Raw genomic sequence first — 25,967 nt, forward strand, 5'->3', positions numbered from 1 at the left:
GGGGGGGGGACGCTGCCCACCCGGCACTGCACGGCCCGGTCGCCACCCCCAGCCCAGCTCCGCGCTCCCCGGCCGCCCCACGTACCCGCTGGACCCGCAGCCTCCCCCCGGCTCGCCGCTGCTTCCTCCTCCTCCTCCTCCAGCCCGGCCTTGGCGCCAAACGCCGCCACCGCCTCCCGCCCGCCGCAGGCCCGGCGCCTCCCCCGTGCACAGGCCCGGCGCGGCGGCCCCGGCAGCCCGGCGCCCGCCCCCCGCCCCGCCTCCATGCGGGCAGCCCGGGCCGCGCTCACCTCCCGCCGCCGGCGCGGCACGGCCCGGTCCGGGGCGCCGCCGCCGCCTCCTCCCTTGCTCGCCGGCGTGGGCGGCCGCGGCCGTCAGGGCTGGCGCTCCCGCCGCGGCGGCGGCTGCTGCTGCGGCTGCTGCTCCTGCTGCGGCTGCTGGTGCCGTCCCGCGCCGGCGCGCATCGCCTCCGCCCGCCCGCCCGGGCCCGTGGCCGGCGGCGGCTCCCGCCCTGCGTGCCGGCTGCTCGGCGCGCCCGCAGCCAGGCCCCGGCCCCGCGCCCGCCCCAGCGCTCCTCCTCCGGCGGCGGCGACCGCACAAGAGCCCTATTGTATTATTGACACTGCTGGGATCCAGGCCCCGCCTCTTCCCCTTCCCTCCCTGGCCGCGCCGCGCCGGGCCCGGCCTTCCTGCCAGCTGAACCGGCCCGCCCCGGTGAGCGGGCGGGAAGGAGATCGAGGAGGAGGCCTGAGATGGGCATTAGGGCTGAGGGAAGCGAACCGCATCGCCGACCGGGCGAGAGACGGGAGGCGGCTTCTCCCCACGAGGTGCCCAGAGCAGATGAGAAGCGAGCAGCAGCTCCCAGCCCGCATCCTCAAAGCCGCTGGCTACCGAGACCCAGCTTTGGGCTGGGCTGCTGCTAATGGGCCAGGTGCATCGCCACATCCCACCTGTCTTCCAGCACCTTCCAAGGGGACGGGCGTGCCCATCCTTCCCCAGCACTAAGCTGAGAACATTTTATGCAAGCAGCACGACTTGTAAAGTGGTGAGCGTACAGTCTGCCTTTGGGCAGCTTTTAGCCAGCTATTGGTGGTGTTAGGCCTGTGACAGAGTTGATAGAGAATAGTAAGCATCACTTAGAATGAAGGCAACAGTGGCAAACATTTGGCAACTCTACTCTGTTGTTGGGCCCCACAGGCATTTCCCATACTGCTATTACCAAGCATCCTTTGGCATCGAATGCCCTGCAGATTTCCTTGTAGCCTTTCTTAACAAAAGTAAGAGCAAGTCTCTCTGCAAAGACACTGACTGGGAGAACACCCTCTGGCTGGTACAGCCCCATTCTCTGCCCAGACACTAATCGAGGCATGGAAGGGCTACAGAAACATGATGAAGAGTGAAATTGAACCTGGGAATCTCAAATCTGGGATACAGCCCTTCTCTCTAGGCCAGGCACAGTGAAGAAATATAGCAAGAATAAAGAGGAATACAAAGGAAAAGGAGTGAAGAGATGAGCAGCAAGCATGACACAGATACCTTGGCACGTCTGAGATGCACCTTCTAGTTTTCAGACAGCAGCCAAAAGGTGAGGTGAAACAGAACCTAAGGAAGGAAACACTGTTTCAGGCCAAATGGTTCATCTAGCTCAACAGCCTCCCACCTCCTCTACCAAGTCATGGGTCCCCTGCATCAACTTCTTCCTGTCCCAAGTGGCCATCCACACTAAGAGACTTCCCCTAAGTACTCTGTAAGCCTACAACTACTTACCCAGATTTCCCAAGCAGTCTATGGTGCATCTCATTAGTAACCTTCACCAGATCTCTTTTCCAAGTTCTCATCCAAGTGAGCTTTCAGTGAATCCATGTAGACTTTTGACTGCAAATCACTGCTGGCAAGGCCTTCCATGGACCTACTAGCTGCTGAAAAACAAAGCAAAAACCAAACCAAAGCAACACATCTTTTTTTTTCTTCTGAATAGCTGGTTAGTATTCCTGCATATAACGTGAATTGTAGCTTTCTACAAATGCAGTTAGACCACAACCAAAGAGCAGTGCTGATACCACTTCCTTCACACACCAGCGATCACCTCATTTGCCTTCTGTTCATTAATGTATACTTGCCACAAAAACACTCAGAACAGGTTCAGAAAACCACAACATCAAGTAAAATACCAAGAGCACTCCCCTCTACCACCACCACCACCTCCACTTGTGGAATACTCTGTATCAAGCTGTGTGGTCTTGGCAGCAGGGCAGGAAATACTGATTGTTAGTCAAGAGATTTCATGCCTAAAATGATGATAATTTAGAGTGGTGAAGCCAAGTCCATGTGCTATAGAAAAAGACCTGTTTTCTAATCATAAAAGGAATTTAAAGTCCAATTGGATTAAACTAAACAGAAACCATTATCAAGTACCAGTATCTTCATTTGGCTTCTAAACCAGTTCCTGGGTTTTGCATGTCCATGAAACCTTACCAGAGTGTATACATATGGTGTTTAAAGTATTCATAATTCTGAAGGAAAAGGAAAAGCATGTATTACCATCAGTGAATGAAATACTCCTATGAGAAGTTTCCTGATGGATTACTTTATATGTGAATGATTTCACCAGGAGCAGATGCAGGCAAAGGCTAACTTTATTTCCCATGCCTGGGATCACACACACCTCACTGCACTGGCTGTAATATGTCAGGAGAAGAGGACATCCAAACTTCTAGTTCTACAGTAAATCCACGGCTGTACATGGTGGGCTCAGGGTCAAAGGATAGGTGATATAGGAAAACCCATGACAGAAAGTCTGTGGAGCTATTCATTTCAATATATGCTTGTATGTGCAAATAATTTTTTGTTATCTCATCCTGTGTAAACTTCTAGCAGACTATTTACCATTTAATAGGAATTTACACAGAACTGCATTTACATTTGCTATGCATTTCTACAGGAGCAGCAAATAAGATGAATAAATAGGAAGCAGATTGTACACTGTCATTCTTTTTAAAGACATGCAACATAGTTCCCACATTTTCTCAAGAAAGGATGAACTACAGATGCTCTTATGCACCTAGAGAATATGAAGAATTTACAGAGCCAGATGTTAACATGTTGATAAAATACAGCACAAGCATAAAGTCTTCCCAAAGGAGGAATGCTCTGGAAACTAGAAGTATAAGAGATACGGACAGGATAAAATAAGGTATATGTGTATCCCATATACAAATTGAATCCATTCATTATTCAGTGGTACATAGGCTCCCCATAGTACTTTCAGGTATTAAGAAAGTTAAACTGAAATAATGTTTAACATCTGAGAAGCAGGGTCACAAAGAGTTTAACATGGACTGGAGACACAAAAGGAGGATCTCTCATTGAAATACCTAGAAGTGATTTTCAAATGATTTTCAAGTATTTTTTCTACAAAATCTGCTCTGATCAGATGGCAGTGAAGTAAAAGACAACAAACACATCATAGTGTCATGGAGGAGTAGTGGGGAGAAATAAGAATTGGAAAGTCTGAGAGGTTAATTCATACCCCTTACCTCCAATACCTTGCAGCATTCCCAGCCTCCGAGTAGAAATCTCCATGGGCGGGGATTCTTGCTGACTTTGATAAAAGAAATGCACAGATACCAAAGCCTGGTATGGCACCTTTCTTTGAAACACAGACACTGTATAAAACTCACTTCTTCAGCAGTCCAGATCCCTTAGGTGAAATCTTCTCCTTGAAAGCAGAGCAAGCATTGGCAGCTACTCCTGAGAGAAAAGTGCACCTCCCTTATTTACTTTTCACAATGAGCACAATTATTTAAGTGTTACCATAAAGCACAAACACCAGCCTGAAGTAACTTTCATTCTTCTGCAGCAAACAAATGCAAAGCAGAATCTTACCTAGGGATGGCTACCTGTCTTTGAATGCTCTTGTGACTGAAAACTGTTTCTGATACTATCAGTAAGAGAAGCAAAAAGGACTCAGAGCTTCAAAAGATTCTTTACCTTTAACACTGAATCCGGTCCTCTAGCACCTGTTGGGGCAGCTATCAAAAGATGCCCTCGGGTCATAGCACAGCCCTTCCATTTAATCTCCAGAATCCTTTAAAAAAAAAGCCCCTGAAGTGGTTTTTATTGAGGGACTTCAGAAATGGGGGGGAAGGTCTGGTCTTGTAAAAAGATCAGCACATTCAAACGAGGAAAAAAAAAAAAAAGTACTTCCACAGTCATGAAACATTTGCTCTCTTTCAAGCAAAATGTGGCAGCTTCACTTCCCAGGCTCTAACAAGTTCAAAGTTTTTGTGCTTAGGGAGATCTTCGATTTATCCTTCTCCTTCTGAGAAAGTAACACAGAATGGAGAGGACTGCCAGCAGCTTTCAAAACCTATCACTATTATTGCACTGTAACTTAAACTCATTCCAGTAAGTACCTAACAAAAAAGAATCAAAGAATACATCTTATGCTTGTATTGGTGAGGAAACAAACTGTGTATCTTGACTAAAATAGTTGGAAAGTTGCCTTTAAGTTGCCCTATATGCTATGTGGGAGTGATCTCCTATACAGCATCAATATAAGTAAGGGGGAAGTGAGGCTGCTGCTCCCTTTGGTGCTCAGAAATCACAGGTCATGGTCACTCCACCCTTCCTCACCCCCTCCCAAAAAGTTTGTTTCAGTTTTTGTGTTTGGAGCCACTTGAGTTCAATGGCTCAAACAGCAATAAACAACTTTTCAAGTTTTCTTCACGAGGACAAAAAGTAGCTATAAATGAAAGTGGAGATTCTCTCATGGCCCTATGAAATGAGATGTAATCACTGCAATGCTTATGACAAAATGAAGCTGGAAAAGCAGAGGGATACATACCACTGTCATCCAGAGTCCCTTTGAGCTCTCAGTACTGCAGAGCTGCCCAGATTTAAATTCAGTGTCATCATTTGGGTAGAATATGTGAATAGTATGTTGCTTTTAGCCTTTGCACTTAGGGAATGCCAGACAAACACTCATTTAAATGCTCTCCAAGGGCATCTCAACCCCACTATTGTTCCTATTAAACAACTTTACTGTTCCTATTAAACAACTTTACCTGATGCTTTTAAGGACAAACTTTTTATAGCGGTTTTAATAGAAGGATGGTAGGGAAATCCATGTATATTTGGTAGATCTCTTAGGCCCTTGACAACAAGGGCAATTTTAAAGCCTTGTGCAACCGGAAAGAGGATGACTCGTATTTGACAAATGCTGGTTAGAATGCTGAATACATTCTGGCAGGGAAAAGAAAAAAAAGAGCAGTTGCACATATTTCTTTGCATACTCAGAAAACTACAGCATTTTTTTAAAAGCTTCTCTCACTTCCCTCTCCTCTCTTACTAAGAGCCAGTGATGACTACATGTGCATCAGGATGACTGCATGACCACAAACATTAGCAGCACCCAGGCATTCTGCAGAGATGAAAGAAATAAAAAGCATTCTTTTACCAAACTGGACACCAAAGATACTCATGTGTGGCTTGTTAATACACTTGACTCCCAAACATTCAGTGAAGCCTCCTGTACATCCTGCTTTTACCAGGCTTGATGCTTGTGAAGTTTTCCCATACAGGTAGGTGGTTGTATTGCAAGACAGAGCTCAGAATAGGCAGCTTTGAGAAAAACTTCCAGGCTGACAATACAACAAGTTACAATTTTTCAGAAATTGTTATGCTCCACAAATTGCTATAGCTCATACTGTAAGCTCTGCAATGCCCAGGGAATGGGTTGGACCTCCACAGAGATGCCTTCCAACATATGTACTGCAGCAAGTATGCAGCACTACTACACACAACTTAAATGAAGTGCTACAACCTGCTTACACCATCCCGCTCAAACCCACGCATGCTTGAGACAATGCTTAAAACTGGCACTTACTCGTAACTTTTAATAATGTTGCACTTGAATTTAGAGGGTATAGATCAGGTTTAAACACTGCTTGGAAGACCTCTTCCTCCAGACCTCCAAAAACTGATGTCATCCTTACAGGATTCAGAAGGCTTACTCATTAACTCAAAAAAGAAATGGCACAAAGGTCCAAAGGAGTCAACAAAGAACATGATAGCAAAAACTGTTGAGTTTAGGAATTACTCAGAAAGGCACCTGGGCTTTTATCAGGTCTTAAAAGACTTGTTTCACAGTCTCTTTTAATAAATCTTTAGGAAAAAAGCCTGGGGAATCCTCACCTTCTAGAAAACATATTAGCAATGCTAATTTAAATATGTATTGAAAGCTGAATGCTGGAAGAATAAAGCCTAAACACTTAAAAGCCAGCACTTAAGAGAAGATGATATTCAGCTACAGAGTTATTGCTCAAGTTTATGTCAGTAAAACTAATTTTTGCACCAATTAGTCAGAATATCTGAAGCCCTTATTTTGAAATAAAAAGTTTCAAGCTGTTTTTGGAATTAGAGAAAAAAAAAAAAATCTGTCCCAGTTATGTAAGTGCACCCTGATAAGTGGGTTACTTTTAAATTCATGCATTTTACACATGACTATTAGATATGACAAAAGAAAATGGGTGACTTTCTGGCAAGTAGGGCACAGATACAAAGCTTCTGTGTGTTAGTATCTGAGCACGGGATTGGTAAAAACTGAAAATACTTACGGGCAGCTTTGCTATGACTTAGGTACTATTTTAAAAAGATCACTAGGCAACTCAAATCCAATTCGGGTACAAGATTTAAAAAATAGCAAACAACAACACCAAATTGTACAATAATAGCTGTGTACATGAAAAGCTTTCATTCTTTAAAGCTTCACAATTTAACTCAATATATTCAAAAGAAAATTATATCAATACAGTGATTCAACTTCTTATCAAATAATTACACTTCATGAAAGTTACCCCAGATGATATCTATCTGGAGGATTTTAATTTATGAGCAGTGTAAAGCTGAGTTTAGAGATTTATGAAATATTTGCCTGTTTTCAGGAGTTCTGAACTGTTTAAATGGGATATACAAAGGAACTGCTTTCTAAATGAACAATTCTACTATTCTAGCCACAACAATCAGGTTTTGCCACGAGCACATCTCCAGCATGCATCTAGTACCCTAAGAGGTAAGCACAGTTAAAAAGCACAAAACTTCTCCAGGTCAAAAAACCCCAAACATAAGGAAACAACCACATACATGCACAGCTGAGGGAGAAGTGCTCTAACCACTTCCAACCAGGCATCTCTGTACTTGTATTGCTACAGCTTGAGATATGAATATCTTCTTCCCTATTTTACTTGGAAAAGTGCAGTGTAAAGTTAATTATACCCTCAGTGACTTTGGGGAAAAATCGCTGCCGTCAAAAATTCACCTATTTTGGAGGATGGATGAGTGCAGAGTTAATGGTAATTTTCAATGAGCTGTATCACTTTAAAGTCCCTGCTCAAGCAAGGAATTCAGTTTTTACACTTAATAGTATCTAATTATGCTATGCAATATTTTATTATTTTAAAAAGTATTTCAGAATCCAGAGTTTAGATTTTCAGTGTTTATTATGAATGACAGTCACAGTGCAATAGAAATTACATAAAAAGTTATACAACAAACATACAAAGACTACATGAAGCACGTACCATTCTGTAATGCATACAATACCTGAAGCTTAGGCTATAAGTGTTCTTAACTCGTATTAGCAAAAAAAGGAAATCAAAAGATAAATAACTGGATCAAGAAACTCCTTCATAATTGAGGTTTTTTAATCAAAACCCTTAATGTTGGTAAGCAGGCTACCAATGTAAAAACCAAAACATTTCAAAAGCAATATTCTGCTCTTTCCTAGCATGTAGAAAAGGTTTTCCACTGTTTCAAGCTTAGATTAGCTTTCAATTAATCATTCTGTCCTTCAGAAGAACCACATTTACACAAGTATCACAAAAATCAATTTAGCATTTTGCTTCCAGAGCAGGTTGATAACAAAAAAAAAAAAAAGCCAAAACAACTATAAACATACATATAATCACGTGTCAGCATACTGTACATACAAGTTTAGAGACCAGGATGGTCCATTATATGTACTGCTTAGATAAATTTCAGTGAGACTTCTGAAGTACATTACACAAATTTAATGTACTGTCCATATCAGTAAAATACATTAACTGTACATGTGTAGAATAATTCCTGCAAATGTTCCATTAATGAGTTGTGCTATTACTTTGGAGACTTATCTAAGATTTTTAGCTGTTTTCAAGGCCTCTCCTTGCACATATGAAAAAACTGTGGCTAAGTGCAAGTAAGCGGTAATTCCTGCCACCAGTCAGATTCTGGTGCAGTTAGATTTTATTTCATTTTCTCAAATCAAAACATGTCACTAAAGTGACAATTTTCTTACCTTCAGTACACCAATGGTTTAGTGACTTCAGGAGATATTCTTCCTTATTTAATCTATGCGTAATTTTAAGAAGAGGTCTTAAAGACATAATCTCGATATATTGTTTAAATCAAGGGCAAGCATTTGCCTAGTAGCAACAAAATGACAGCTCAGAACATCTCTTGGGCATCACAGAATTAGAAATTTCAGGAGAACAAATTCTTTCATGTGCTAATTCTAAAAAATTAGAAAGAGATGTGCTTTTAGCTACCTATTTTGAAGCTCCAGAGCTGTGAAACTGATTAACTGAGATTAATTTTCATTTAAGATGTACAAGATCTCCCCTTTTGACAGATAATCATAATGAGGAAATTATTGCTTTAGCACCTCAACACAGCCCCAGTCCACTCAATGGATTACAAAGGCTATATAAACTGGCAAGCCACAGTCTTCATTAGGAAATTTGGTTTTGTGCATCAGCATGCACTATCTGTTCAAATATAACAGATATTTGTAAACCTGGACATAAGCTGTGACTTCATGTAGAAGAGTCAGTGAGAATGCAATATGCAAAAGCAAATCAATTATGTATTTAACATCTGTATAGATCTGCATTCTAATATGCACTATATAGCAGTAACAATCTTTAGCTATCTCTATTCAAATGCATCTCCCAATATGCTAGTAGCACTTCTCCAGTCTGTTTTTAGAATTAGTCCAAAATAAACCCTCCAGCAGTATGTAGTACTTTACAGACAATTTTTCAGTACTGCTACCAAGTGAAAAAATCTTCTCCTGGGTTCTAGGGAGGAAGAGTTTTTTTCATGCCATCAGAGCCATCCTCTGGCTCCTGGCTGCTCTCTGTCCCTTCTAGCAAACAGAGGTGCCAGAGACTGACTGCTTTGAGTCCAAGGGAACCTCATGGATATCATATACATGACTTGGGAATATCAGAGGCAGCATCTTCAGCAAGAGTTCCCAATTCACCTCACTTAGCAGAATGCTGTTACAACAACTTACAGCATAAATGCTGCTGCTAACAACTTTATTCAGAAAAAGATGATGAAGCAGAGTTTGCCAGATGTACATTTTATCAGTCATGCACTGCTTCTGAAAGCACACTTGAACAAGAATTCATTTCAACCGAGGCCTTCAGAAAAAGTCAAGAACTACAGCTTCCTCCTTGGCCCCCAGTGAAGACCATTTTGCAGGTGGAAAAGTTTTGAACAGCAAGTTTCACATAAATGGACTTCCTAAATGATGTGTCCAAGTTAAACATAACAATTACCACTGCATCAAATTTGGATCAGCATTGGACTTTTCAAATACACCTTATTGTTTGATGTTGATAAAAACCATTCAAGTGTCAACAGAAGTTAAAAAAATCACAGAAAAATGTTAGTAGAAAACCTCCATTGTTTCTGGAATTGAAATTTAAGTTTCAAACACAAAGCACATGGGGAGCTATGCCATTAATTACAGTTCAGGAATTCCAGTATTAAAAACACCAATAGCTTTATAAAAAGGATATATGAGAAATACAAAACCAAGTGACAAAACTTCTCGGATATTCAATGCAGCATTCAAGCCAATTGACATCCAAGTGTCAAATCAAACCGTAGGTGAACACCTTCATGTTGAACTTCACATTCCCATCTGCATGTCAGCAAAGTTGTAGAAATTGTCTACATCTTGAGATGCTGATGCCTTGCTCTCTGATACAAAAACCTGTTTTATTAAACATAGAAAGATTTAAGCTTTATTAATGAAGAAGTTCAACTAGTCTTTGCTCATTCAGAACCAGTAATGATTATTTTTATTTTTGCATTTCATGAGGTACATGTTAGTTTCCATTGTGTGATAAAATAGTCCTACAATTCCCTCAGCCCTGATACACCCCCCATTACAGCCACCTGCTTCTAGCATGGTAGCTGCAATAACCCTAGCCTTCCATTAAGGGAAATAAAAAGTTTTGGGCTCCGTTATTCAGGGGTCACAGCTTCAGCTAGTGTTCATTTAGATGTATTTTGCTTAGTGAAGTGAAACTCTGACCAGAAGAAGAGAAGAAAATAAACACAAAAACCTTAGACTACCATTAAGCTTTCCTTTAACTGAAAGGCTGAGTTTGTAAGAAAAACTCACTTGTACTATATTCCTCTCAAAAAACTTAGTTGCTTCTTCATAAGATGACTTAAAAAAACTCACAGCTTCACATTTGCATCTTGTAGAACTGACTGATGCATGTGTAAGTCCAAGCTCTAGTTATTCCAGGTGACTGTGGTCCTGCAGTCACCAATTCTCTGCTTCAGCTCAGAACACCACGTGAATGCAAACTGTAATAGTTCCTTGAATTGACTTGCATAAACTAAGATGCATATGCTGTTGGCCTGTAAATTTCTGATTTTTTTAATTATTTCATCACAAAGCAAGTAGTTTCATAGACTGTTGGTTGGATGCATGGTAAGCTTCTACTTGAAGGGATTTGACAACATTAATCTATTACTTGGTCGTTGTTTTGTGTGACAGAAATTGGTACCATGGTCACAACAGCTGAATGCCTTCTTTCAGCATCCTTCCCCACCAGGATACTACAATTTACATATTGCATGGTATTTCTCAAATAAGTGAGACAGAAGAACAGTAATAGAGTACTAGAAATCACACAAAAAACCCCCCACAGGTGTCAAACCAGAAAGAATGACAGAGGTAAAGAATACAACTGTATCTAGTCCCCACAAATAGGATATCTGCTTAAGTGTATAACATGGAGTTCTCCCTGTAACACTTTTTTCAGCTAAACAGCTCAAAAAACTCTGACAGTGCTACTGCTGAGGAACTTTTCTAGTCTAGTCTGAAGTATCCAGAGCTGTTTACCAGATTTATTTCAGGAGCAAAAACCTGATGAAATGAAGGTTATATTAATGGATTAATTTAATAATTGTTAATTGAGGTTTTCAAATGCAAATGCATCCACCTGCTGAAAAGCAGACTAATTTCCTTCAAATTCTTACAGGATACATGTCTCCCTAAGAGCTTGTGTGATTGTTTCTTGATCAAAGATACCTGTAATTCCTTCTGAGCACTTTAACAACTCTCAAATATGGTAAGAGCAGTCAACAATGAGGTCAAAATATTTTATAGAGCATTCCTGAACCTTGTAGTAGTAATAAGTCTGAAAATGTTACTCCCTAAATAATTTCTAAATTATATCCCAAGAAAGAAATAAATTTTCTTTAAAAATGCATACTCATGATATTCAATTATCTGGGGATTATTGCAGAAACTCCGTGTTTACCAGAACTTTTGGAGTTCCATTTTGTCTAAATAAATATATATACTTCTCAGAAAGCCCAAAGTTCTAATTCTTAATTCAATGCAGCAAGTATTTAATAAGTGAGGTAGATTTTACTGTGGAATCAGACTGTAAGCATAAGTTTGAAATCCAGATGCAGTAAGTAATTTCACAATTGGAACTAAACCCAAACACTACAAGATTACTTTCAAGAACAAGGTGGTTGCTTCATAGCACAAAGTACACAGTCCAAAGTTTCTGGATGCAACTCATATCAGAACATTCATCATGTTGCAATTACAGAGACTAGTCATTTTAGTGAGGAAAACAGAAAACTTTATTTGTTCTAATAACTATCACTTCAGTCTTAGAGTAGAGAAAAAGATCTAGAAGAACCAGGGAATTATCCATCAGGTATCAGCTTTGTTCTGTATGAAAATGTTAGCACACTAAAAAAAAAAGCCACTATAGGCTCCTGCTTAAAAGGCCATTTTTCTGATGAAATTTTCAGTGATGCCTTTAAAATCACAAGAAAGAATCAGTCATATCACATTGCCCAGAGTGTAGTTCTAACATTATCCAGACTCAGCCAAATTAAGCCCTGCTACCCATCAAGGTTTTGCTGGTACAACTGCAAACACACACAAAAAGCAAACATTAGGTGCATTTGAGATGACTTATTACAAGATGACTGTTTTCCAGAAACTAGGCAGTTTGGTTCTGAGTAACTCTTTCGAAAGGAACTGAAAGACAGCAAAAGAGCTGTCTGGACACCATGTCTCAAAAACATTCTAGTCTTCTTTCAACAGCTGCTTGAAAGCAAAAGGTTTGTCACAATCTCATTATCAGGTGTGCTCTAATTGTTTCCAGAACATTTCTCAAAACTATTGCCATTTACAGAAATGGGGACAGCAAGCAAAGAGGAGGTATGGTGTAAAGAAGCTACAAAACAAGCTGATCAGAGAAAAAAGAAAAATGCCTTTGAAGGAAGGCATTCTGCAATATCCTAAGCATCAAAAGCAAACCCTGAAAAAAGGTGAAATCCCAACATATTATCTTTGTCAGGATTTAACAGACGAGGATATTACAAAGCAGACTTCAGTACAAGAGTTGGAGCAGAGCTTTCCCTGGTAGATTCATAGAATTTCATTTTTACTACAATGTGGAATAACAGTTTTAAGGGGAAATCTTCTATTTTCAATAGATACGGGGATTTAATACTCTCTTTCCTAGGGCTATTTTTTTTTTTGTCTTTGACAAGCAACTTGAGTTTTGAGTAGAAAAAAGCCAAACAAAAAATAAATAGAATGTTCAGGTTTTACTCTCAGGAAATGCAAAATGATTGTTCAGTACATCAAAGCTACAGCTGGACCATGAAGGATCTCAGATGTTCTGTAACATTTTCTACTGATAAAGCAATACACCAGCTTACCTTTGTCCCACTAAAAACCTCATTTACAATGCTTTGACATCCTTCCACAGCACCATCTCCGTTGAACTCCAAAGCAACCACTGGACCTAGAAGATAGTTTCATTTCAAATCAATACTACTTTTAAGCTTTGCATTGCAACAGCAAGTTCCTGAACTCGTAGGGAATTGTGACGCTTGCAGGAAGCATTTTATGGTTTTTGCTTGAACAGCCATAATGCAGGATAAAGAATTAAAAACACTTAACCATAGCTTCGAAGCACAATGTTATCGGAGAAGAAAATATCTGCAATTCCATGCTCATTTTTGCAGAGACTCTGGCAGGATTCCAGTTTTACTTCTTGAAAGGCAGCAATGGCACAGAAATGCTAAGGAGTGCGGGGCATCATGGAAGTGAGTCAGCCTATACTGCTCAAATAGTGAGCCATTTCACAGACATCTGGAGTAAGACTGAGTCATTCAGGCATTTTTGCCTCAGTCCCAAGATAGCAAACTGGCTGATATTTAGCCTTGTTCTCACTATCTGCAGATCCCTTTTCTCTGGTTTCATTCTGAACACGTTATTTCTTCCCACATGAGTGCAAAATAGTCCTTAAATGAGACTATCATCCGATAAGTAAAGTAACTTTTGTCCTGTTCTTGCAATGAGTGTCACAGACCTTTTATGTTACTATGAAAAAACCCTGCATGTTGCTACTAAGTTTGCAAGTGTGAACTGAGCTTTAGCCATATAGCAGATAGCAAGGTGCCAGTACTTCTGCAAGAGGAGACAAAAATCAATTGCAGTCAGATCAGTAACAGGCTTCTGAAATAGTCTGGCAGTACATCAGTTATAAACTGAAATATAACACCTGCCTGTTTTACACAGATCTACACTGATTTGCTGAAATGCATATAGAGAAACACTGAACATCAAGGTGGCTGAGCAGAAATGGTGATAAGTTAGAAACACAGTAAAAGCATGTGCTTCTTTTGACCACCCCAGACAGATCTGCATGTGCTGCTGCTCCTGAACTATGCAGCCAGACCACTAGAGGGTGGGAGGGGGCAGAGACACAAAATACACGTGGAATAACTAATTTTTGATGCCTCCAGTTTTGGCTGGCTTAAGGCCTGAGCGAGGCTCCAGAACTCATCTCAACTGGCTTTACACTGTGCCATTGAAACACAATTTTCTCCTGGTGACTGGATTTCCAGGTGAAATCATGATGTTGGTTTTCCAAGTGGACCTTGTCATCTTTCAAATCGAACTCACATGTAGGTTCAGAAGGTAAACATTTCAAGAGGAGGGCATTTTATCTTCTACTTATACCAGAGGCATGTAGCTACAAGAGAGTGTAAGGCAATGAAGAGTCAAGGACAGTGTTTTAACAAGGCCAGCTGTAATGTGACAGTATATTTCCTCCTATTTGAAGGAGGAAAATATGCTCTCCATGAAAAAGCAGTGCAAGAATTAGTGAGATTATCTTTGCCATGTAATAATTGAAATGTTAATGGAAAGGTGAGAGCTATGGCAAAATACAGTCTGTTACTTCTGTGTATGTTGTCATAAAAAGGTTTTTAAAATCCTTGTAAAAGTAAAGGAGCATTTAGTGGAAAAATGAAGACATATTGCTTCTACATAGTCTGTAGTCACTTGTTTAAAAAAATCCATGCCTTCCATCAAAACGTCCTGTTTTCTTCTCCAGAAGTCTCTCATGAGAGCTAGATTTCTGTATCAAGAATTGAATGAAAACAACACGAACTCACCTTTTTCAAGCAGTGGAATGAATTCTGATGCACACTGCTGGAAAACTCTACGAGCATCCTCTGCCTTCATTAGGACTTCTTTAGTCTGTACCAGCTGAAAGCCTTTGCCAGTCATCTGTTAACAGAGAAAGAATTCATGTCAAAAATGCTTCTAAGGTGGAGAATTAGCTCGAGTATCCATCCAGATTACACTGGAACAGACCCATTTCCCCCACACACATTAAGGCATAGAGCAAAGGGATTCTTTTTGCTCTTTTCAAAGACCATTTGCTTTTTTTACATATCTGTTTTTCATTCCATCCATCCAGATTTTCTCCTCTGCCCTAGTACACCTAGAGGAATAAATGTGAATGCTTTTGTTTTATATTATGGCCCAGGGTTGTGTTTCTTTTCCTCACAATCCAGCACAATCTGCAACTAATGGGAGTTAAAAGCATTCAGCATCTGGAGTCAAGCAGTTACTCTTGTTAGTCTGCAATAGTTCAGTCAAGTATTAGCTTAAACTCTCATCTATTCGTTGCTGAAGTTTTCAATTTTGGAAAAAAAAAAAAAGTTACAAACTGCTGAACACACACAGCATGTGGAGAAGGAGCAACTCTACTTGTACTTCCAAAGCATTCATTAATCTACAGAACAGTACATTTTCCACAGAATCTCACTAACTGGTCTTTTATCATGTTCTTACCTTCTAAGTTCTAAAGAACTACTAGCATGGGAAAACAGATCTGTTATCCTCTTTACTGCAGAAAAAAACCACCCTCAATCCTTAAATATAATTATCGCCATTCACTCAAGTTAACTGTTAGCAACTGATTTCCATAAATTTCAATAGGGGGTGGGGAGGGCAGGCAGAAGAACACCCTACAGCTTTTGCTCGTCACCAGTGAAACATCCTAAGGATGTCCACTGGGTGTTTTGTATTGATCATGAAATGCTGAGATCAGTAGGTTTTGTAGATCCCTTTCTCAGAAGCTGCAGTTCAGGGTTATTGGCTCTGCTTTGTAATCCCTGGCACTCCAGGGTGCTAGAAGCAGCCAGCCACTCCCAGACTTCAGCCCCAGGAAAGCCCAAACTCCTCTGAGAAAGGCAGAGCTAGCTATTTAAGTAATCAAAGGCAGCTGAGCAGTCCTGACAAACATTCACTGCCTATTCCAGAAACTAATTTCAATACTGGATGATAGGGGAGATACAATTAAACATGTTGTTTGTTTTTAAAGTGTCCATTAGAACTGGAAGGAGCTTGCAGGACAGGCTGCTTTGTTAGCAGTGACTTTTGAGGTGATAAGCTAACAAGTTAATTTGCCATAACCTTTTCACAAGCATTGCCAATCACTTACTCTACATTTGGCCAAGTTCCTCAAAACAACTACACATTTTCTTCAGAACGTAGCTTTGGTGTGCCGTGGTGGAAAAGTACAGTGGAACTATTAGAGAATAGATATGCCAGTCATAGGATGCCTGCTGCAAAATAACCATCTGATCAGGTGAGCTCCAGACTCAAACCTTGCTTGAAAGTTTTAAAAAGTGCAGTTGGTATGGTTAGCAGACAAGCGGAGCCTCTGCATTCTCCCTTCAGGGAGCACCAGAAGCTACAGAGAGGAAAATTCAATTAGAAATTTTAGAAGTTTAATGAAGACAAAGGTCGCTTACCTCATCAATTAACTTCCTGGCATTTGCAGTTGTGTAGTCACCAGCAAAAAACACAGCCAAACACGATTCATCACTGCTTTTCTGTCTCCACCCTCGAGTTACTGGTATTATGCTCCTTGTAGCATCAGTAGAAATTCTGACAGCTTTCAGCTCCTCGGAGCTGGGCAGAGGAACATAATCTTGGACTACAGCATTCTCAGGCAAAAGGCCCCAGTTGTTTTCTCCTGACACAGGGGTAAAGTCATGGATGTTGCTCCATGTGTTATTGAAGATACTCAGCCCAGCATCTTTAAACTGCAAAGCAAGCTCAGGATAGTAGTACTGGAAACATCCGAATTTCATACCCGTGGAGGACTCGATAATGGGCTGGGTGGCACAGCACAAGAAAACCTCCAGTTTCTTGCAGTCCCGAGTGCGAAACTGTTGGCAGGCCACTATGCACTTGCAGTCTTTGCAGTCACGGAAAAACACGCTGCCTTTTATTGGTCCTAAAAAGATTCTGCAGTTTACACAGTCATCAATTGTGATTGTAGCAGAATGGTCAAATATGTAGATATTACAGTTCTCACAGTCTTGAATGATGAATTGTTGCCCTGCTACTTTGCCAGGCAATCGACCCACAGTTTCGTCTTTAAGTCCGGAAAAAGTGTAATCTTTGGGGTCAATCTGAAGGAGGAAGAAAAACAAACAAAAAAAACCATGAAAGACTTCATATCCAGAGAACATTATAATGCTAAATGTCAATTGACCTGGATTAATTGAGATAGCCATGAGTTGTACATGATAAACTGCCAGAAAACCCTTCAAAGAGTGATAAAAGTTCTAAACTGCTGGAATGCATAGTACTGAGGTACAATGAAGAATTGAAGCTACACTTCTGAAATTCTCCAGGGAAACAAACAAACTCAGTTTGTCCTCTAATAAAGAAAGGGGGTGAGGGGAAATAGTTTTCTCTGTGGCCTCTGAACTGTTTCAACAAAGATCACTGTCCCTGGTATTACCATAGAAGCTGTAATAAATGAATTTGCCAACATGCTTAAAGATTCATAAAGCTAGAGATACACAGTATTTTCAAGTAACTTTCCTGGTCATATTTTACCATACTTCAACTTATTGCAAAGAGACCTTGCTGCTTTCAAACAGAATCTCCTTTATTATGTTTGCAAAGTACAAAGCACTTGCTTATCTGTGCCACAGCGTTATCTTGTGCTAACAACTACAAGATTTTTGTAGCTATGCAATTGTTTCAGGTAAAACCAACAATAAAACACCAGCAGTGCTGGTGCAGAGAACACATCTACCTTTCCTCCTCCACCCTCCAGCACACCCCTGCCAAGGCAGGACATTTGAGAGAGGCTGTGGTTTTCCTTGGAAGTCTCTGTGTGGGAGCAGAGACTGAATAGCCACAGAGCACCCAGAACAGTATGTGATACAGATGGGCAGCATAAGTAATGCCAGTGCTGCTGTAACACCAAAGGAATCTGAGCCAGGTCATTTCTAGATATCATGAGTCTCAAGGCAATTATGCTTTCTAGAGCAAATTCTACTCTGCCCTCTTGTGAAAGCTCATTAACATAGCACTCAGATGTATACAACTACCAGAAGCAGTTTAACACAAGACCACTTCACCAACCTCCTGTTTGATGATCAGCCCAATGGCCCTAAAGCTTGCTGCACCATCATCAGTGTTATCGCATCACAACAGTTTCTGGATAGCCCAAGTTGTAAGAAACTCCTTCTTCCTCTTCATCATTTCAACCATTCATACAAGATTTAGAAACCAGGAAAAAGCATAATCCAGGATGATCTAGCACCAGACATTCCCTATAGCAGCTCAGCCACTGCAGCTTTTGTCCAGAACAGCCCATGGAAGTGAAAAGGCTCTAACTAACCAATAAAATTTATTGCTTTATAGAGAACATATCAAACCTCAGGACAGGAAGAAAGACTTGCAGATGATTAATCATCCAAATACAGTGCAAGGTGAGACAATGACGATGGCTTCTAAGAAATCTCCCCTCAATCATATTTAACACCACTAATACACATCCAAGAAATATAGTCAGAAGAGCTGCTAATGATATGGGGAGGCTCAAAGAATACGGGGCACATCATCAAGACTAAGACACACAGTATGATTAGGATTCAATCCCTAAGGTCTTAATTCTCATGTAATGTTATGTATTTGACCCATATATAAGATATTTATACTCATTCTCTCATACTTGAGAATGTAAGTATCAAAACATGGACATGTTTTGGACATGTCCTTTCCAGGCATCTCCTAGAACATTTATGCATATATATGGTGGGGGGGGTTAATAACCTTGGGAGATAGCCTTACTGCCTTCAAAACAGGGTACAGAGCAACAGTTATTTGTCTTAGGAAGGAAAAGCTCAAGGTTTTCAAAACTCACAGCCTGTTTGAAAGTTGGCACCTAAGCATATCCTTCTAAATGGCTCTGTTCTAAAAAGCCTCTGAAGCAAGCGTTAGCTTGTCCTACACAGCACCCTTTACAGAGACGTGTGAAACTTGAACTTCAGCTTGCAATTTTATTTAGTCCTAGGAGAAAAAACACTTGTCAGCTAACCCACAGCTTACAGTTTCAAATGAGAGCTTTTGAGAAAGAGCAGTAGTTGAGTTTAATGATAAAAAGTCAACTTATTAGCAGATTCAGAACCTCAATTTTATTTCCCTGACATGAATTAAGAGCTCTGCTCTGACACAACTCTTACTTCCCATTTTGTTTACCATGCTAGGAAGTTGGCCAATTTCCTTCAATTTTGCTTCGCAGTTTTCCTTTTGAAGATCTAGGATATTTAGTGACTAACACTACCATAAAGATTGAAGGAATTGAATGAAATAGATTTAATACTCTACCCACACTGCATTATTGCCCTGAGAAGGAGGGGGTAACCCAGGACATTTCAGTTCCCTCACCTAAAACAAGTATGTTGGAAAAAGGAGTGTGAAGGCAAAACTCTGATTCTGAGGATGCATCCAACAGCTGCCAATATGTACATGACAGTTTCATGCCAACCACCTCCAAAATCTGCAGCTAACATCAACAGTTTACTATTAAATCATTGCATCTATTTACCTTCCCCTGACAGTCAGCACTAACTGCTTAAGCTCAGTCTTAGCAACACAGCAAAAAAACAGGCACAGAAAACAAAAAACAACAGGAGGTAACATCTGCAGCTTCACATTGCCCTAACCAGGGCTGTGTAGACTTTTCTACCGTTGCATCTGATGTAACTTCTGCTGTAAAATCTTGAGTATGTGACAGGTCATCACAAATCAACTGCCTGATAACTTATCTATTTATCCTTCACACTTGGATAAAGCTTCAAGCAACTTTGTCCAAATCCACCCATCACATCCAGACAGATGCTCTCCTTTCCTTTATACAGTTATAAATGCCTTTTTTTCCCCAGGATGGTGCAAGTCAAAATGGTGATAGTATTTATAGCCAACTTTTAATGCTTTCAGCTGAATTTAAAGAGTGTTTGGAGTACATACGAGTCATGCATTGATAGATAAGGGCACAGCTCAAGAGTTAAACCTTCTAAACAAAGTGCTATGTGTAGGTTTGGGAATTACTCCATAGAGTGATGTAATACAACCAGATAGGATGACAAAAGAGTCATTCCTACTTACACAACATACTTCCCCTTCAGCAGACGTACAGAAGCCACATTTTTAGTTATCAGCAATGCCATTGGTTATAAATCTGTTACAAAGGATTGAAGGACAAATTGTAAGGAGCAGGGATTTTAAAGAACAATGAAAGAGAAGTGGAAGCAAGTTAAAGTTTGTCATGGCTGCTTTGAACTCCAGAAAATTCTGCTGCAACAAGTACAAGCTGTGTTAAGCAGCTTTCCTTCCTGCAAACACTCATCTTGCAAGAAGGTCAGAGGCCAGACATGAGGACAGCTGATGGCGTACATCTCTTCAGCCACCATTATCCAGTTTGCTGACACCAAGACAAGGCAGCTCCCATTTGGAAGAAGACTTAGAAGTACAAGACACACACATTTTCAGTGGTAATTTCCCTACAATCATCACAGATCCCAACAGCTTCTTGAACTCTCTCTTGTATAAGTTTATGTCTTAATAAGACTTTTTTTACCAGGTTCATCAGGAAAGGAGTTTTTGTCAGCAGTTACATACCACCAGAGATATGAGAAGACATTGCTGTTCTTGATGGATTACAGTTCTCTCCTAATCGCCTGGGTCTAGCCTGCTGAGCAAACAACAGTTTGTCAAGTCTTTCTAAACCACTTACACAGAGATCTTCCTCTTCTAAAGATAATTCTCAAAAAAATTGTCCCCCCATATCTTTAAATCACAACAGATCATGGTTCAGCTGTAGACTTATATACAGTAAATGACATCCAAGAGTTGGCTGCTGACCCAGTGACATTAAAAGCTGAAGCTATAGGGAAAACAAAACTTAAGAGGCTTTAGGTGCTATTTTTGTTAATGGGAATTAACAGAAAGGAAACAAGGAAAAAAGGTGCATTAGCAGGCCTAGACACCTCTGCATATCTATACCTACATGGGTTTGGTGCCCTTAAGCACTGAGTTGCAACATCATCTGGAGAGTGTTTATTGAAGTTATGACTGGCAGAATTCTAGCTTCTTAGGCAACAAGAAAAGGTGGAACACGGGACAGTAGGTAAAGGTTCCAGGAACTAGCATACAATTTTTCATCTTGGAGCATCTCCTGTGAGCCTAAGACATTGCATTCTATTCTTTGTTATCTTCCCCCTCTTTCAGACTACCCACAATATTATGTAATGGTCATTTTCACACTCTTCTGAGCAACAAACCATTGCCAAATACTGCAGACAGAACACGGGGGATAAGAAACAAAGCTACTCCTCACCTAATATCTGACTTAGCTAGAAATATTCATAATGAACCTGCTGTTTCTCATTTAGTGAGACTATGTCTTGAGAAATACAGAAGTAGTTCTGGTGCACTGAGAAGCGTAAGAGAGATGCACTGGATTTAAGGACAAAATATTTCACCGGCTAGTTAGAAAAAAAAAGTTGGTATTAAAGTGGTTTTATGTTCCAAAATAAAATATAAAGTGTCTACCTAAACAAGTTAGTTCAAGATGTCTGTGTCAACTTGGACCATTCCAAGTAGAATCCTTAAATGTATGGTGACTAACAAGACTATGATTTGTGTATGTACACATCTGAGGGTATTTTAAACTGTCTGAATAGAGCCATCATGGCCCAATATAGCAATGATAGCTGCATGTTTCTTATCAATTAAAGCAGTTAAGTTGTAAGTCAACTGACATAAAACAAAACTTTACTGGTTCCTTCTAAAAGAAAAAAAAAGTCATTTGGGAAGGAAAGTCCCTCTAAACTTTAAATGCCATTGCACTCTTAATCTAAACTTACTTCTTCAAAGAAAGAGCAAAAAAGGCAATGAAGATTTTTGCATTTCTTCTGCTGAGAAGGTCACAGCATGTGGGTATCTCTGCCATCACAAGACACAAACCCCCAGTTCCTTTCTGTATGTGACCATATTCAGTTACTGCTGTAATAGTAACTAGTCCCCTTTGGTCATGCATGTGAAACACTAGTCACACAGAAGGTAGGAAAGTAGGAAAGGAAAAGTGAGGCAAGGAACAGAAATACAGTCTTGCATTCCAGATGGAAACCTAGCTGAAGAAGGCTGAACACCACCAAGTTCCTCTCCCACACCTGGTCCCACACTGATCCTGTGATTTTTCTATTGCACCATAAGTAATTCTCACACAGTTCTCCAAACCCAGTGGACAGCATTACAGAGATCCCAGCAGGCTTCTGACACAATGCAAATGTCATTAATTTTTGCAAACCTTAGTAACACACACTTCTATTCTTACTTAAATGAGATCACAGACAATTCTGAAAAGGCCCCTGAAATTTATATACTGTCCTTAATTTCAATGTAACTGTTAGCATATTTTGGAGTTTTCTACCACACAGACCATTTTCAGGAGTATTATACAGGAGTTATATAGTCACCAGGATACTGTTGTATTACTCTTCAGCTAGGTCAGCACCAGTGGACAGTACCAATATTAATCATCTTTTGCCACCAGAACACAATGAAAACAGACTATGCTAACAGTGCCTCAAAAGCAGAAGAAATAGTTTTGCTGAAGGAACTCCTCAGGTTCAAAGCTTCTTCCAGCACAGCTCTCAGGTAGCAGTCACCTCTTGTCATATCCTGAATCAGACAAAGCCCCAGTGTGCTTACATTCCTCTGTGAGAGTGTCAGCGTGGCACTTATATAGACTTACCCACCTCTAAGGATGTGCAGAGGACAGCTTACAAGAACTGTAGACAACTGCCAAACCTTCTTCTATAACCCAAACTGCATCGCTGAGGAGAGCCTAAAATTAGAAACACCCCCCTCAAACCAAATGTTGTACTGACACACCATTAAAAGTAATAGGAAATTAACATGAAAAGACCACTACTGCATCTGTTGACCGAGCTGAGGCTTTCTAGTTTCAGAATACAATCCAGTGCATGTGCTGAACAAGAAAAAAAAACCTTGATGTCACAAGGGGGGTGCCCTTCTGACTGACTTTCACCAGTTTTGTGTACAAACACAAGCTGTGAAATAAGTCTGTGATGTATCAGAAATGAAGAAGCAATACACAACAGGATAATGTACCAGAGACTATACTTAGAGCTACTATATTACTATATTATTACATATGTATTATTATATACTTACTATTATTATATACTTATTATCATTATATACTATATTATTACTGACTTAATATAAAATGGGATCAAAACATTTAGCACACTAAGTGTTGACTATTCCTTTACCTGTGGTGTCTCAGTTCTGCTTTCCTGGTTTAATATACTAAGCATATACCCAAAAGCCCAGCAAAAGATCAGGTTGCAAAGAGCAAGAGAAATGGGCTTAAAAGTTAAACCCCCATTATTCTCAAGGTCTACAGCAGAAAATTAAACTGCCAATTTGACAGCTTCTGCAATTCAGTAGCACTGCACAAACTCACTGACCCTTCTGCGAGTGTCTTCTTCTAAGTGTCTTTTGTAGAAAAGGAGGAAGCTGTTGTACGTGCAATACATTACATGGGTTTTTTTTTTTCCACGGATGGGTTTGTTTTTTTTCCACAGATACAGATCACGGGTGCTGCAATAGCCTTGCCTGTTAGCCTGGAACTACTTCCAGCATGTTCACAGTCATCTCCTTAGCAACAATGTTGGCTGTTCTCTGAATCAAGCATTTCTATGTCCTGACTTCCCTCCTGCGAGTTTTAGGAGTTAGCGTCATATAAGCAGATGGGATAAAAGGCCTCATATCTGCTGAGATTTAGCTGATGAATTTGGTCCAAGATTAAATCACACAATTTCAAATGCTCCTTTAGATTTTTTTTTTCTGCTACTCTAAAATACAGCTTCAGCACAGCTTTTCTCCCTGTGAGAATCTCCTCTGTGTCCACCCTTCCCATCTCTCTCCAGCACTGCACTGCAAATATCCACTAGCAAGTCAGAGCAACAAGCCCAACATAGATGAACCCTTTTTATCCTCAAGGAATTGATTCCTCCAGGCCATGTGCACACGCATGCTCTCAAGCTCATCTATATCTGAGCTCCTCTGATGCACTTGGAAGACTTCAGGGACACCCTAGAGCACGCAGTCAAGTTTAAAAAAACAAACAAACTAAGCATACAAATAAGTTCATGCATTTTCTTTTCCGTACTTGTAACATATGGCCTAAAGGTTTGGGGATTTTGTTTGTTAAAACCACATCAATTAAAGTTATGGCGTACCCCATTTTATCCTTCCCCCTCTCAAAGGTGGCTGCAGAGGAGAAGAGATAAGTAGAGCTATGATGTCATGATGTATTTAGGAAGTGAAACTTGAGATGAGGGTGAGAATAAATGTATTTAATACATCACTTGAATGCTTTCCCGTTTGAGACTTCATGTTTGCCTTCAACAGGTCAGGAAACAGCACTGGGAAGGTACTGGTCTTCATCTGTCACTTTAAGGACAGATGGGCTGGTGCTAGCACCTTGAGCTTAAATTAAAAAAAATATCCCCCAACCATCTAAACAACCCAAAAAAACCCCAACTAAACAAAAAACACAATGTCACTAAAAAAAAAACAAAAAACAAAAAAACCCAAAAAACCCACAACAAATCCCAACAAGGCAACCAGCCAAGCAAGAAGAATAAATATTATTGATAGATTGACGGTCAGGACATGACACAAGATTTATGCCTCCACTGAACTCCCAGGTGCCGGGACCGCAGCTCAGACGGGCACAAGCTGAGGTTCCCCATCCCCCACTGATTTGCCATCGCTCCGCTTTGCTCAGGGGGAACACGCACCCGAGGGACTCCAAGCTTTATCAGAACCCCCGAGGGGGAGGGACAGGCACCTTCCCCTCGCCGAGGCGGCCACAGCTCCGCTGCCACCCCTGCCCGGTCCTGCCCCCTCAGCTGCCCACGGACACCACGGACGGGGACCGCCGCGGGCATTCACCGGCGGCAGCCGCAGCCCCCCCAGCCTGCTGCCATCCACTTGCACAATTCTAGACTGACAACTAAAACCCCCAGGCTAAAGACTTTTTTTCTTATTTTCTTTTTTTTTTTTTTTTTTGTAAATGAACGCACTTCACTTCACGGACCGAGCCGTGACAGCGGTACCGGGGAGGAGACGAGCTCCCTGCCGAGGTACCCCCACCCCCCGAGGCCCTCCCAGGGTTCCCGCCCCGCAAAGCTCGGGCGGCAGAGGAGGGCGAGGCGACGCCCGCCGAGACAGCCGATGCCCTGCCCGCTCCCAGACCCCGGCTGCCCGCGGCCGGGGGACAACAACCGGGGCGGTACCTTGGCTCGCTGGTCCCAGCTGTACTGCGGCGCCTTCTCCTCGCTGGCCGCCGCGTCTTTGCCGCTTCCCCCCGCCGATGCCGCCTGCTGCTCGCCCTGCGCCGGCTTTCTGCGGCGGGAGAAGAAGCAGCCCATGGCGCCGCCGCCTCTGCCGCCGCCCGCCCGGCCCGCGGGGAGAAGCCGTGAGGGCGGGAGCGGGGCCCAGCGCCACGCCGCCCCGCCCGCTTCCGGTTTCCCCCAGTCTCCCGTAGCGACAGCGGCATTTCCCGCCCCCCTCACCGCCACCGCCCGGCCCACTCCGACAGTCACCGGGAGGAACGGGTCCGGGATGGCAGGAGGAGAGGGAGAAGGAGAAGGAGAAGGAGAAGGAGAAGGAGAAGGAGAAGGAGAAGGAGAAGGAGAAGGAGAAGGAGAAGGAGAAGGAGAAGGAGGAGAAGGAGAAGGAGAAGGAGAAGGAGAAGGAGGAGAAGGAGAAGGAGAAGGAGAAGGAGAAGGAGAAGGAGAAGGAGAAGGAGAAGGAGAAGGAGAAGGAGAAGGAGAAGGAGGAGAAAGGAAAGAAAGAGGAGGAGAAGGAGAAAGGAAAGAAAAGAAAGAGGAGAAGAAGAAAAAGGAAGAGGAGAAGGAGAGGGAGAAGGAGAAGGAGA

The 25,967-nt window shown here is 41.5% G+C and overlaps 2 protein-coding genes across 2 annotated transcripts in view; both read right to left on the bottom strand.

Annotated features, from left to right (window-relative positions):
• Positions 1 to 312, bottom strand: part of JADE3 (jade family PHD finger 3) — a 68,143-nt gene extending 67,831 nt beyond the window's left edge. Inside the window, exon 1 of the mRNA XM_030468945.1 lies at positions 291 to 312. The gene's annotated coding sequence lies outside the window, so the exon portion shown is untranslated. The remainder of the gene's footprint in view (positions 1 to 290) is intronic.
• Positions 313 to 7,485: 7,173 nt separating this feature from the next.
• RP2 (RP2 activator of ARL3 GTPase) lies at positions 7,486 to 25,540 on the bottom strand. The gene is made up of 5 exons (XM_030469428.1): positions 25,324 to 25,540; positions 16,435 to 17,100; positions 14,785 to 14,899; positions 13,039 to 13,124; positions 7,486 to 10,042 (listed from the first exon to the last, which is right to left on the bottom strand). Exons 1-5 carry the CDS (start codon positions 25,456 to 25,458, stop codon positions 9,959 to 9,961), a joined length of 1,086 nt encoding a protein of 361 aa, XP_030325288.1. The 5' UTR covers positions 25,459 to 25,540; the 3' UTR covers positions 7,486 to 9,958.
• Positions 25,541 to 25,967: the final 427 nt, after the last annotated feature.

This window comes from Calypte anna, chromosome 1, assembly GCF_003957555.1.
Source record: "Calypte anna isolate BGI_N300 chromosome 1, bCalAnn1_v1.p, whole genome shotgun sequence".
NCBI classification, from domain to species: domain Eukaryota; kingdom Metazoa; phylum Chordata; class Aves; order Apodiformes; family Trochilidae; genus Calypte; species Calypte anna.